The sequence below is a fragment of the Oncorhynchus tshawytscha genome, linkage group LG22 (assembly GCF_018296145.1).
Source record: "Oncorhynchus tshawytscha isolate Ot180627B linkage group LG22, Otsh_v2.0, whole genome shotgun sequence".
Lineage (NCBI taxonomy): Eukaryota > Metazoa > Chordata > Actinopteri > Salmoniformes > Salmonidae > Oncorhynchus > Oncorhynchus tshawytscha.
In genome coordinates this window covers 1,979,311-1,994,501 of record NC_056450.1, presented here as the reverse complement: position 1 = coordinate 1,994,501, position 15,191 = coordinate 1,979,311, and the positions used below count along the sequence as shown (strand labels likewise).

The 15,191-nt window shown below is 45.9% G+C and overlaps 1 protein-coding gene across 2 annotated transcripts in view; it reads right to left on the bottom strand.

The window, feature by feature from the left end:
- LOC112221492 (agrin) overlaps positions 1–15,191 on the bottom strand; it is a 274,243-nt gene that overhangs the window by 160,877 nt on the left and 98,175 nt on the right. For both annotated transcript variants that reach the window (XM_042303574.1, XM_042303575.1), the window contains exons 4-6: positions 11,610–11,834; positions 9,695–9,919; positions 5,408–5,614 (exon numbers count right to left, since the gene is read on the bottom strand). In XM_042303574.1, the coding sequence (XP_042159508.1) occupies positions 5,408–5,614; positions 9,695–9,919; positions 11,610–11,834 (657 nt within the window). The remainder of the gene's footprint in view (positions 1–5,407; positions 5,615–9,694; positions 9,920–11,609; positions 11,835–15,191) is intronic.

Below are 15,191 nucleotides of genomic sequence, written 5' to 3'. Positions count from 1 at the left end.
GCTGAATACAAATAATCTATAACTGGACTAATAACTCAATAACTAGCAAAAGACTATAAACAAAACGAATACGTGGCTACATGCAGCTCTTGCTTTGATCTCAAAACTAACGCATCTACTCACGACCACAGCTGTAAACACAGTCCAGTTAAAAGTAAATGGCACAGATCCATATATGGCAATGGTCTATTTGCATATAGGCCTACTGCAGCTGTGATTGGTTATGCCGCACCGGTCCGAGAAGTTTGTTTCGGTATGCTGCATTGAAAAGGGCAAATATTGTGTTGATTCGATCACAATTGTCACAATTGTGGCAAAAAAAACTCAACAAAGTTGCGTTAGGTTCAATCTCGTGCGCCTCTCCGTGGGCTGATATTTCTTCTGCGCTTTGCGCCGCAGTCCCAGGGGAGTAGCGCAACGGTCTCGGGCTACTGCTTGCAGAACATTGGTTGTGTCCGTATGATTAGGGAAGTTTGTGGCCCCCTCATGGGGGACAAGTGGCCCTTGAGGGATACAAAGAGTGAAAGGGCGGATGCCAGTCAAATTAGGGGGGTTGTCACCTCACTCACGATTAGGTGTCATATATGGAAATATTTTCAGCCCTCCATACGGCTTGTGGTGTGACTGATCGATAAACTAGCACCATCTCACGGCCAATAAGAGAGGAGTGTGTGTGGGTTTGGGATAGTGACAGCCATGGCACCCCATCATCCCAGTTTTTCGCTCTCCAACCATCCCACGGTCGACGCTCTTAGAGCTTTCGGGAAGTGACAAAAGGCCGGCCAGTGACAGGCAGCAGACGATGGAGGCTGAACCACTTCAGGCTCATTGGGGTGCATGTAGAAGACTGTACACACACCAGGAATGCCAGAACAGCAGCTGGATGGGAGGACTATAGATGAAAAAGGACAGCAGGGACCTTCACTTCTGCACTGTGTGTGTGTGCTTGCGATCACTACTTCTGATATACAGTAAGTGATTTTAAGTATGTTTTAGACTGCCATTGAAGTTAGCAGGGGACTGTGGTTCCCAGAGGTGGCATGTGGTTTGGCCCAGTAAGGATGAATCAAGCTCCTTTGTGGAGTGTGTGTGTTGTGGTTAGGATGGAAGTACAATGGCTGCCACGGTCACAGTGATGAGAGATAGTGTGTCCTTTGCTGCGTGGCACAGCTGTAACTGTAACCTGTCCTCTGACTATGCTATTGATCGCTTCGTGACAAGGAGGCCATTTAGGCACAGGCACTGTCACATACAAAACAGCTGCACACACACACACACACCCAAAGACGCCTACACACACAAAACCAAACATACACACACACACCCTCTCACACATACTACTCCCACAACTAAGCCAACAGCCTCGGCACCTCACTCCTCTCCTTTTGATGTTGAATTAAATCTGAAAGGAGATTTAAATCTAAATCTCATCATGTCGTCAAGCAAATATGCAAATGTCAATAGAAACGCATTGAAAAACGTACTGTAACTCGCGACCGGCTACAATACGGCGAAAAGAACGTGACCGTTTACGTTGTCAGAAATAATTAAATACAATTTTAAAAAACAGAACCACCGCAGACATTTCACATGTTAATTTATGAGTGACAAAAAGACAGGGGAAGAGATGAGAAAAAACTATGCTAATGAGTTGCACCATGATACTGTGAAGCTTCAACGTCACCTCGCCGAGTACAACTTAATATTCAGATAACCAACCAGAGTGAGATAGAGATATCTGTCTGAGGAGAACCACAACTGTGGTCGCGCATTTAGCTCGTCTATCGAACACAGACACTCTACATCAGGGGTAGGCTATCTCTACCCTGTGAGAACCACGGTGGGTGCAGGTTTTTACTCTGGCCATGCAGTAACACACCCATCATTCTACAAAATCAACTCATGGTAGTTTTCGATCAAGGCTTTGATTTGCTGAATCGGGTGTGTTACTGCTTGGCAGGAGCAAAAGCCTGCATCTGTTCCGGATGGCCTTCACAGCGGTATAGTTTGCCCACCGCTGATCTAATTCTACATATAGTTAATTGATTATATAAAGAAGTTGAGAGACCTAGTCAGCAGGCACTTACAGTGGGGAGAACAAGTATTTGATACACTGCCGGTTTTGCAGGTTTTCCTACTTACAAAGCATGTAGAGGTCTGTAATTTGTATCATAGGTACACTTCAACTGTGAGAGACGGAATCTAAAACAAAAATCCAGAAAATCACATTGTATGGTTTTTAAGTAATTAATTAGCATTTTATTGCATGACATAAGTATTTGATACATCAGAAAAGTAACTTAATACTTGGTACAGAAACCTTTGTTTGCAATTACAGAGATCATACATTTCCTGTAGTTCTAGACCAGGTTTTCACACACTGCAGCAGGGATTTTGGCCCACTCCTCCATACAGACCTTCTCCAGATCCTTCAGGTTTTGGGGCTGTCGCTGGGCAATACGGACTTTCAGCTCCCTCCAAAGATTTTCTATTGGGCTCAGGTCTGGAGACTGGCTAGGCCACTCCAGGACCTTGAGATTCTTCTTACGGAGCCACTCCTTAGTTGCCCTGGCTGTGTGTTTCGAGTCGTTGTCATGCTGGAAGACCCAGCCACGACCCATCTTCAATGCTCTTACTGAGGGAAAGAGGTTGTTGGCCAAGATCTCGCGATACATGGCCCCATCCATCCTCCCCTCAATACGGTGCAGTCGTCCTGTCCCCTTTGCAGAAAAGCATCCCCAAAAAATGAGGTTTCCACCTCCATGCTTCACGATTGGGATGGTGTTCTTGGGTTTGTACTCATCCTTCTTCTTCCTCCAAACACGGTGAGTGGAGTTTAAACCAAAAAGCTATATTTTTGTCTCATCAGACCACATGACCTTCTCCCATTCCTCCTCAAATCAAATCAAATCAAATCAAATTTTATTTGTCACATACACATGGTTAGCAGATGTTAATGCGAGTGTAGCGAAATGCTTGTGCTTCTAGTTCCGACAATGCAGTAATAACGAGCAGGTAATCTAACTAACAATTCCAAAAAAAAAACTACTGTCATACACAGTGTAAGGGGATAAAGAATATGTACATAAGGATATATGAATGAGTGATGGTACAGAGCAGCATAGGCAAGATACAGTAGATGATATCGAGTACAGTATATACATATGAGATAAGTATGTAAACCAAGTGGCATAGTTAAAGTGGCTAGTGATACATGTATTACATAAGGATGCAGTCGATGATATAGAGTACAGTATCAACGTATGCATATGAGATGAACAATGTAGGGTAAGTAACATTATATAAGGTAGCATTGTTTAAAGTGGCTAGTGATATATTTACATCATTTCCCATCAATTCCCATGATTAAAGTGGCTGGAGTAGAGTCAGTGTCATTGACAGTGTGTTGGCAGTAGCCACTCAATGTTAGTGGTGGCTGTTTAACAGTCTGATGGCCTTGAGATAGAAGCTGTTTTTCAGTCTCTCGGTCCCAGCTTTGATGCACCTGTACTGACCTCGCCTTCTGGATGGCAGCGGGGTGAACAGGCAGTGGCTCGGGTGGTTGATGTCCTTGATGATCTTTATGGCCTTCCTGTAGCATCGGGTGGTGTAGGTGTCCTGGAGGGCAGGTAGTTTGCCCCCGGTGATGCGTTGTGCAGACCTCACTACCCTCTGGATCATCCAGATGGTTATTGGCAAACTTCAAATGGCTTGAGCAGGGGGACCTTGCGTGCGCTGCAGGATTTTAATCCATGAGGGCGTAGTGTGTTACTAATGGTTTTCTTTGAGACTGTGGTCCCAGCTCTCTTCAGGTCATTGACCAGGTCCTGCCGTGTAGTTCTGGGCTGATCCCTCACCTTCCTCATGATCATTGATGCCCCACGAGGTGAGATCTTGCATGGAGCCCCAGACCGAGGGTGATTGACCGTCATCTTGAACTTCTTCCATTTACTAATAATTGTGCCAACAGTTGTTGCCTTCTCACCAAGCTGCCTGCCTATTGTCCTGTAGCCCATCCCAGCCTTGTGCAGCTCTACAATTGTATCCCTGATGTCCTTACACAGCTCTCTGGTCTTGGCCACTGTGGAGAGGTTGGAGTCTGTTTTCAAACATGTGCAGTTAATACAGGTAATGAGTGGAGAACAGGAGGGCTTCTTAAAGAAAAACTAACAGGTCTGTGAGAGCTGGAATTCTTACTGGTTGGTAGGTGATCAAATACTTATGTCATGCATTAAAATGCAAATTAATTTCTTAAAAATCATACAATATGATTTTCTGGATTTTTGTTTTAGATTCCATCTCTCACAGTTCAAGTGTACCTATGATAAAAATTACAGACCTCTACATGCTTTGTAAGTAGGAAAACCTGCAAAATTGGCAGTGTATCAAATACTTGTTCTCCCCACTGTATAGGCATTTGGCATAGCTAAAGTCAGTGCCCGGGTGGCACGAGAGAGGTTGGGCATAGGGCGCGGGGGATCTACATGCGCTCTGCCATGCTAGGGTAGCAGTGTACCATCATAGGCTGAGGGTTGAGGGGAAAGTGGGGAAAGGGGGTTGGGAGATGGGAAAGGGGTTAACACAACAAAACACAGCACTGGGAAGAAGAGGAGCTCCCCATCCTCACGGACGGATGCTTTCTTCCTCCCGCAGACACAGTAGGGCTGCAAGGAGGGTGCACAGAGGAGAGACAAGAGCGACAGCTTGGAGTGTTGGGAGAGAGAACGTACTACTCCGTTATAGAGAGAGAGAGAGTGAGAAAGGGAAAAACTAAAAGAAAGAGAAAAGAGAAAGAGGAAGAGAAAGGAGAAAGACAACCACCCCTGTTTACTCCAATTGGAGGAGAGTCTCTGACCCCCCAAGTGGTCAGTGTCCACCAGAGGTCAAAGGTTGAACTCTCCCCTGCTGAAGTGAGGGGTGTGTCCCGAACAGCGGCAGATGTCACACGGACAACTACAGACAGACCACTGAAATAGAAAGAATACCTGTTTAAAAAGGAAGCCGCACAGACAAGAAAGAGACCGACGGAGACAGACAGGCAAGACAAAACTTAGTGTTGTGAAGAGAGAGAGAGAAACCATTGAAGTGGAAGACTGGCACTACCGGGGAGGTAGGAGGACATGAACGAAACATGAAGGCTCTTGTGTTTCATGTGTCACGTGATGGCGGAGCATGACGGGCATGAGGTAGATGGGGGATGAAGGGAAACGTGGTGGTCATATTAACTTCCTGTCTTTTCGCTTTTTCACCTCTCCTCCCACCGCACACTACTGACAAGTCAAGACACAGACAGAACAAACACACATACAGTACGTACACAGATCAGGAGGAGCCAACCAGAGGGAGACAGAGAGAGAAAGACCAGAGGCTTCTCCCCTTTACCCCCCTCCTAGAGGTCCTGACTCACCACACGGGCCTTGCTGCTTGACGGGGATGTGGGCTTTAGCCAGGCACTCGGCCCGTCGCCGCTCACAGTCGTTGACGTAGCTGCGTCCGTCTTTGCCGCACAGCGGCTTGTAGGTCCCGTCGCACTGGATAGGCTCGCAGGAGCAGCGCACGCCTAGACGTTCCACCTGGCACACGCCATTGAACTTGCACTCCACCTTGCACATCTCTGCAAAATGGACGAGGGACATGGTTGTTTCTCGTTTTTAATGTTTAACTTTCCTCTGTAAAGCATGTTGAGACGTTGTAATAATGGACTTAAAATAAAATGTGACTTGAAATGTGATGCAGCAAATCAGTCGACGAATCGAGGCAATCTTAGAGAAGGTTGAGTCGCATTCAGAACTTCAAATTCATTATGTTCTCCATCACTGGATCAAATGTGTACATGAATTCAATTCCTCTCTTTTTCTTTCCTGTAAAGTGGTCATGCTGGAACCTAATTATGGAGCTGCCTTCTTTGGGAGTCGAACATTAGAGGGACGTACCGTATGATGTCATTGATCTACATTCCAAATGAAAGGACTGTTGAAATACATTTTCTTTTTAGAAAACTAAAAAGTATTATGCCTATCCATTTCACTTCAGTAAAAGACAGATAGAGAATGGGTTCCTGTTAACTTGATCGAGAACTAAATAAATTCACAGGAACACACAGTGCTAGGCTTCTACTGAGAAGTTGAAGTCCCATATGTATCCACATAATAGCGGTCTTTATCTGTACTCAAGCTTGACTACAAAATATTGCTGACAAAAGAGAGTCGGTGTGTTGCAGGGCAGAAACTGAGAATTATTTGAAGCACAAAACCACAGTTGTGTGTAGTAGAGTGCATCACACCGTGAGCCTATGTCTTTAACTCCATGGGGAGTCTCAGATGTGTGGAGGTGAGAGCAGAAAAGCTACAGACACAGTGGTCTACTGAAGCCCCTAACACACAACAGGAACATTGGATTACTCCAGATCGGTATCATCTATGATGATGATGGCGCCGGAGGAGATGGCTGACGTTTAACGAGCTATTGTGTGTGTTTTTTGGGGTTATTTGTAATTTATTTTGTACATAATGTTTCTGCCACCCTCTCTTAAGACCGAAAGAGCTTCTGGATATCAGGACAGTGATTACTCACCTCGAACTGGATGAAGATTTTTTCTTTAACGAGTCGGACGCAAAGGATTTAGTTCAGACAATCAACAAGGCCCAAATCACCATCATTCGCATGAAGAAGAGACGGGGACGTAGGTCGGATTGCCTTGTAAGGATCCGACGGCGAGTGTGTAATCCGCCTTTACCATCAGTCTTATTAGCCAATGTGCAATCATTGGATAATAAAATGTATGAGCTTCGATCAAGACTATCCTACCAACGGGACATTGAAAACTGTAATATCTTATGTTTCACCGAGTCATGGCTTAACGACGACATGGATATCATACAACTGGCTGGGTTTTCGGTCCATCAGCAAGACAGAACAGCTGCCTCCGGTAAGACAAGGGGTGGTGGTACGTGTCTATTTGTAAACAACAGCTGGTGCACGAAATCTAAAATTAAGGAAGTCTCAAGGTTTTACTTGCCTGAGGTAGAGTATCTCATGATAAGCTGTTGACCACACTTTTTACCTGTCTATTTACCACCACAAACTGATCCTGGCACTAAGATGGCTCTCAACGAGCTGTATAAGGCCATAAGCAAACAGGAAAATGCTCATCCAGAGGCAGCGCTCCTAGTGGCCGAGGACTTTAATGCAGGGAAACTTAAATCCATTTTTACCTAATTTCTACCAGCATGTTACATGTGCAACCAGAGGGAAAAACACTCTAGACCATCTTTACTCCACTCACAGAGACGCCTACAAAGCTTTCCCTCGCCCCCCCATTTGGCAAATTCTATCCTCCTGCTTACAAGCAAAAACTATAGCAGGAAGTACCAATGACTCGCTCAATAAGGAAGTGGTCAGATGACGCAGATTCTAAGCTACAGGAGTATTTTGCTAGCACAGACTGGAATATGTTCTGGGATTATTCAGATGGCATTGAGATGGCACATCAGTCACTGGCTTCATCAATAAGTGCATTGATGACATCATCCCCACAGTGACGGTACGTACCCCAGCCAGAAGCCATAGATTACAGGCAACATCTGCCTGTAATCTGCCTGGGCTAAAGAGTAGAGCTGGCGCTTTCAAGGAGCGAGACACTAACCCGGATGTTGATAAGAAATCCCGCTATGCCATCCTTCAAACCATCAAACAGGCAAAGCGTCAATACATGACAAAGATTGAATCGCACTACACCGGCTCCGATGCTCGTCGGATGTGGCAGGGCATGCAAACTATTACGGACTACAAAAGGAAGCACAGTGACACGAGCATACCAGACGAGCTAAATAACCTCTATGCTCGCTTCAAGGAAAGCAACACTGAAGCATGCATGAGTGCATCAGCTGTTCCGGATGACTGTGTGATCACAATCTCCGTAGCCGATGTGAGTAAGAGCTTTAAACAGGTCAACATTCACAAGGCCACAGGGCCAGATGGATAACCAGGATGTGTACTCCGAGCATGCGCTGACCAACTGGCAAGTGTCTTCACATTTCAACCTATCCCTGCCTGAGTCTGTAATACCAACATGTTTCAAGCAGACCACTATAGTCCCTGTACCCAAGTACACCAGGCTAACCTGCCTAAATGACTACGGACCCATAGCACTCACGTCTGTACCCATGAAGTGCTTTGAAAGGCTGGTCATGGCTCACATCAACACCATTATCCCAGAAACCTTACACCCACTCCAATTTGTATACCGCCCCAACAGATCCACAGATGATGCAATCTCTATTACACTCCACGTTGCCCTTTCCCACCTGGACAAAAGGAACACCTACAAGAGAATACTATTCGTTGACTACAGCTCAGCGTTCAACACCATAATGCTCTCCAAGCTCATTACTAAGCTAAGGACCCTGGGACTAAACACCTCCCTCTGCACCTGGATCCTGGACTTCCTGATGAGCCACCCCAGGTGGTAAGGGTAGGTAACAACACATCTGCCACGTTGATCCTCAACACGGGGGCCCCTCAGGGGTGCATGCTCATTCTGCTCCTGTACTCCCTGTTCACCCATGACTGTATGGCCAAGCACGACCCCAACTACACATCAGTAGTAGGCCTGATCACTGACAACGATGAGACAGCCTATAGGGAGGAGGTCAGAGACCTGGCAGTGTGGTGCCAGGACAACAACCTCTCCCTAAATGTGATCAAGACAAAAGAGATGATTGTGGACTACAGGAAAAGGAGGACAGAGCACACCGCCATTCTCATCGACGGGGCTGTAGTGGAGCGGGTTGAGAGCTTCAGGTTCCTTGGTATCTACATCACCAACAAACTATCATAGTCCAAACACAGCAAAACAGTCGTGAAAAAGGTCACGACAATGCCTATTCCCCCTCAGGAAATATTTGGCATGGGTCCTCAGATCCTCAAAAAGTTTAACAGCCGCACCATTAAGAGCATGCTGACTAGTTGCATCACCGCCTGTTATGGCAACTGCTCGGCCTCCGACCGCAAGGCACTACAGAGGGTAGTGGGTACGGCCCAATACATCACTGGGACCAAGCTTCCTGCCATCCAGGACCTCAATAACAGGCGGTGTCAGAGGAAAGCCCTAAAAATTGGTAAAGACTCCAGCCAGCCTAGTCATAGACTGTTCTCCTTGCTACCGCATGGCAAGTGGTACCGGAGTGCCAAGTCTAGGTACAAAAGGCTCAACAGATTCTACACCCAAGCCATAAGACTCCTGAACAGCTAATCAAATGGCTACCCGGACGATAACCTCTGCCCCCACACATTGACTTTGTACCGGTACCCCCTGTGTAAAGCCCTACTAGTGTTATTTTATTGTTGCTCCTTAATTTAAATAAAAAACATTTTTTTTATAGTTTATTTTGGTAAATACTTTCTTAACATTTATTTTTCTTAAAACTGCATTGTTGGTTAAGGGATTGTAAGTAAACATTTCACTGTTATATTTGGCACGTGACAAATAAAATTGGATTTGATTTGATCTACTGTAAACCTGACTGTGCAGTAAACCTGTGCAGAAGGCCCAGAAAAGCCTTTGTGAGCCCTTATCAAGCAAACCATCTGGTGTCATGCATGTAACACAACACAGCTTGTAAAGAACATGGTAAGTTATCTATCGGTCAAGGCAGTGCAGTTCGTGTGTGCGTACATGAACGTGCTGGCTCACCTTGTTTCTTACAGCGGCCCGGGTGGATCTTCCTGAGTTCAATGCCCTTCTGCATGCCCGTCCTCGTCATATGGCACTCGCTCTCGTACGTCTGGCTGTCACTGGCGCACAGTGGCTCATTGACAGGTGGGCAGGACTCCGGGGGGGCAAAGGTCAGGGGCTGGCGGGTACGTGGCTCCACCCGGCACGCCACATTCAGACTGTTCTCGCTGTCTTTGCAGGGGTCTATAAACAGGGGAGAGAAAGAGAGAGGTTAGTGGTAGGACATGATTATCCATCACCAGGGATATGCTGGAGATAGGCCTGCTATCAACACAGGCTGCCCTGGAAAGACAAAGTGGAAAGCCAAGAAGCCCATGGATCTAAGAGGACGACAGGCTGGCAGCTGGCGCTGGTGGCCATATCAACTGTAATCATAATAGAACTGGGGAGATGCTTATTGAAATAGAAGCTGTTTGCCTGCTCAACTTCGTCTCATCTCTCTACACAGTCTTGTATAGAGCAAGGGGACACAAAGGATTTATGTACCTCTGCGCCGCATTAAAACACTGCCAAGCTGCGAGCAATTCATTCGAAACAGCACCGAGGAGGATGAGACCAAAAGGATGGAGAGAGAGAGAAAGGGAAAGAGAGGGAAAGGGAGAGAAAAGGCCCTGGCTCGAGAAACAAAGAGCGATAACAGGAACACAAAAGTGACAATGGTAGCTTGACTTCAACAGCCCGGGCGGGGCAGGCAGGACAACAACAGGGCCAATGCCAGCAACACATTGCCAAGGTCAGGGATTGTAGGGATTGTGTATATTAGCACATTGGAATCGCTAACACAGGAGTATATAAAGACCATTACCAACTCTGTTTTTTTTTTGCAAAAATACCTGACGCCAGAAATGCAATGATGCAACACAAGCCCAGCTATTATCCCATTTGCAAAAACCATTATCTCCCATTAACAAACCAGAACGGCTTCCAGGATTCCTGCACTCTGCAGTCAAGCCCCCACCCACCCCGATGAGGCAATTAGACATACAGACAGTGGAGGTGCTGGCTAGCCTAGCCCCAGCTGTATATATAAAGCATCACCATGTGTCTGACACTGGCGAGCCAGTTGAGACAGCCAAAGCTTGGACAGAATCGCTCAGGAAGATTTAGGGGCCCACCGGGCCGGCTCTCCTGAGAACCCAGGCCTCCCCCTAGGGGTAAGGCAACATGGAACCTGGTCACACCGGCTTTGAAAGGATATATATTCGAGCCGTCCTCTGGGGGCCTGAGACTCCATCTCCCTTCCATTTTGTAGTCTCTCAGGGTCTCACTTTTGGAGACGCTAGTTTGTCTGGTTAGCTCTATCTGGCTCTTTCTCTCGGCGCAAATGTCTCGAAGTCAGACGTCCTCAGGAGAAAACTACCAAAACAAACAGCGGGTGACACAAATCAACTCTCAAAATGGCTAGCTCTAAAAACAAGTGGCTGTGTTTGTCGACAGTGAATAATCCACACAGCTGGAAGAGTTGGCATGAAGAAAAAAAAGCTATGAATTTGAAAAGTAGTCACATGATGTCAGAGAGATACAATGAAACTCCAGCGGGATGTGAAGAGAGAGCGAAATAAAAAAGAAGCAAAAAAGAACAAAAGAAAGGAGGGGGGGGGAGGGAGGGAGGGAGGGAGGGAGGGAGGGAGGGAGGGAGGGAGAGGGAGGGAGGGAGGGAGGGAGGGAGGGAGGGAGGGAGGGAGGGAGCGAGGGAGAGAGTGGGAGGGAGGGAGGGAGGGAGGGAGGGAGGGAGGGGAGGGAGGGAGGGAGGGAGGGAGGGAGGGAGGGAGGGGAGGGAGGGAGGGAGGGAGGGAGGGAGGGAGGGAGGGAGGGAGGGAGGGAGAGGGAGGGAGGGAGGGAGGGTAGAGGAGAAGTATACGAGGGGACTCACTGCAGTATCCCTGGTGCTGCAGGCGGAAGTTCTTCTGGGTGTGGCAGGCTTGCTTGTAGAGCTCGCACTCGTTGCGGTAGTCTTGGCCGTCACTGCCACACACCACCTGCTCGGGCTTACCGTCGCAGCTCAGCGGGCACATGCACTTGGCCGACAAGGAGTCCGATGACTGGATGCAGGTGCTGCCGTAGCTGCAGGTCACCTCACTGCACGGGTCCTCCAGGGCTGCAGGGAGGGAGAAGACAGAGGTACTGTAGGTATTAGGGTTTGTGTGTGTGTGTGGGTGGGGGGATTCTTCTACCTTTGTGCGGACCTAAAATCCCCAAAAGTCCCTATAAGGATAGTTAAACAAGGAAAACTCTCCCTCGTAGGGACATTTCTCACATCAAGATGAGGACAAAGGCTAGGGTTATGAGTTACGTTTAGGGTTGCGGGTTAAAGTTAGGGTTATGGGAAGGGTTAGGTTTAGGGAAAATAGGATTTTGAATGGAAGTTCATTTTAGGTCCCCATGAGGATAGAACAACGTGTGTGTGTGTGTGCGTGTGTGCGTGTGTGTGTGTGTGTGTGTGTGTGTGTGTGTGTGTGTGTGTGTGTGTGTGTGTGTGTGTGTATGTGCTTAAGGGTGGGGGGAGTGTTGTGTATGGGTTATGCAGGAACTCTTGACTCAACTATCACAGCCATTATCATGTCAACCCTGATGGTCTTTTATTGACTGAAACATTGGTTGAAGATCCATTGAAAACAATTTGGAGAATCCAAGAAGGCCAGGGAGCTACAGTGTCTACCATAAGTAGCACAACAATGTAAGCAAGTTCCATAGAGGTTTAAATACACAATGTACACATAATACCTTTTCACATCAGCTTGTCAGCCTATTTGTGTGCAGATGGAAAAAGTGCAGTGGATGGGTTACTCTGGGCTGAAGAACTACTTGACAGCCCCGACTAAGGATTCCCAGACGGTCATAGATGGCTGGCTGTACAAACAACTTGCATTAATTTGCTGTCGGCCAATTGAAGGAGATTTTGCATTCACAATACAATCTGAATTGCTATGCTTTAGCGTGCTCTTCTTCTGGCAGCCGAGGGGAGCCCCTGAATGTGTACTTTTCTGAAAAGAAGAAAGCAGTATTTCCCTACAGAGAACTTTGTTTCCAGCAACTTAATAAACAACACTGCCACTCTGGAGTGACTCATTCTGCCGATGTGAGTGGGTGGAACTTCTAATTTAGCGGACGTCTGGGACCGACGGAGGTATTTTGGTATCTCATGTTCTCGACAAAGTAGCGCCATCAGATTAAGATCCCCGATACATATTTATGACAGGCATTAAAACAAACACTCTCTATGAGCACGAAGCACCAGGGAAGTGGGGTTCCTCTGACAAGAGCAGAGACTCTCATTTCGTATGCACTGCCACTTTTGGAATACTGTTTATCCGTGTCCAATATCCCTATTTTGTAGCAATGCTTTGTCTATGAATTTCATTTCAGGGACGGATGCTACGATATAGTAATCCATGAACCTTCAGTGTACCCTTTCTTGTTTTACCCCCCCCCACCCCTATCGCCAATTAAAGAAAGTCTTATTCCTCCACTTCAGGCGATGTTTGTCTCAGAAGACTGTGTTCCACTTCTTTCGGTGGATCTTGGGGGTCGACTCTCGTCGCCTTAATGAGAGTCTAGGATCTGGGAGACGGAAGAAGAGTGCTTTTTTCTGTGCCGTCGGATCAAAGTCTCACACATATCCCTCACATCTTGACATATTTTTTTCTCTTTCTACCTCTCTCGTCTTCAAATTGTTTCTAGACATGGCGGAGTGGTGTCGCTAACGAATGTGTCTTTGTTTCAGTTCGAATTCGACGTGTTGCTGCAAATGGAGCAGGCCAACTGGTGACAGTTATTACCAACCAGAGTATGTGTGCGGAGCAGAGGCCATAATTGATTTTGGCCCAATAGGACTGGCATATTCCCACGTTCAAGGAGCTTTCTGTTTTGATTTGGTTATTTTGCCAAACAACCTTTAGGCATACTTACAGGAACAAATAAAATAAAACAACTTTATTCCATTTCATATGAGATTCTCCAACATTGGCTTTGATTAAATGTCCAATATCCTCGCCCACGTGGACATTCTGTAAGAGTAATATATATGGGCAATTATTTGATGGTCAAACCACATTCTGTCCCCTATCAACACTTTTTAAACTTTTGGTTACAGACAGAATGACATAAGAAAGTAGTCAAGACGACTAACTTGATTGAGCATCCTCCTTGTATATCTCACGAGGTCAGGATATTTAATTTAAGCTTCCATACATCCACTCGTTCCAATATATCTATGTCATTCGTGATTTCCTTAAGTGCATGTGCGTGATAGTTTGTAGTGTGATTTCCTTTATGGTCCATAGAGGTATTTTAAAGAGTATTATAATCTCCCACCATAATAATAGAGTCGTGGATTGCTTGTAGGGTTGATCAATTATTACATACACTACCATTCAAAAGTTTGAGGACATTTAGAGATGTCCTTGTTTTTGAAAAAAAAGCGCATTTTTGTCCATTAAAATAACATCAAATTGATCAGAAATACAGTGTAGACATTGTTCATTTTGTAAATGACTATTGTAGCTGGAAACGGATGATTTTTAATGGAATATCTACATAGGCGTACAGAGGTCCATTATCAGCAACCATCATTCCTGTGTTCCAATGGCACGTTGTGTTAGCTAATCCAAGTTTATCATTTTAAAAGGCTAATTGATCATTAGAAAACCCATTTTTAATTATGTTTGCAAAGCTGAAAACTGTTGTCCTGATTAAAGAAGCAATAAAACTGGCCTTCTTTAGACTCGTTGAGTATCTGGAGCATCAGCATATGTGGGTTCGATTACAGGCTCAAAATGGCCAGAAACAAAGAACTTTCTTCTGAAACTCGTCAGTCTATTCTTCTTCTGAGAAATAAAGGCTATTCCATGTGAAAAATTGCCAAGAAACTGAAGATCTCAAACAAGGCTGTGTACTACTCCCTTCACAGAACAGCGCAAACTGTCCCTAACCAGAATATAAAAAGGAGTGGGAGGCCCTGGTGCACAACTGAGCAAGAGGACGAGTACATTAGAGTGTCTATTTTGAGAAACAGATGCCTCACAAGTCCTCAACTGGCATCTTCATTAAATAGTACTGGCAAAACACCAGTCTCAACATCAACAGTGAAGAGGCGACTCTGGGATGCTGGCCTTCTAGGCAGAGTTCCTCTGTGCAGTGTCTGTTCTTTTGCACATCTTAATCTTTTCTTTTTATTGGTCAATCTGAGATATGTCTTTTTCTTTGCAACTCTGCCTAGAAGGCCAGCATCCCGGAGTCGCCTCTTCACTATTGACGTTGAGACTGGTGTTTTGCCGGTACTATTTAATGAAGCTGCCAGTTTTTGCCCCCATTGTCCTTGTTCCACACAACTTCATCAACATTTTTGAACGAGTTTCCTGTAAACAATAGATATTATATTCCTTCGCTTTTAGCGAGGTAAATACTGATTGTCTTTTTTTATTATCTGCTAAGCCATTACAATTATAACTGGCTA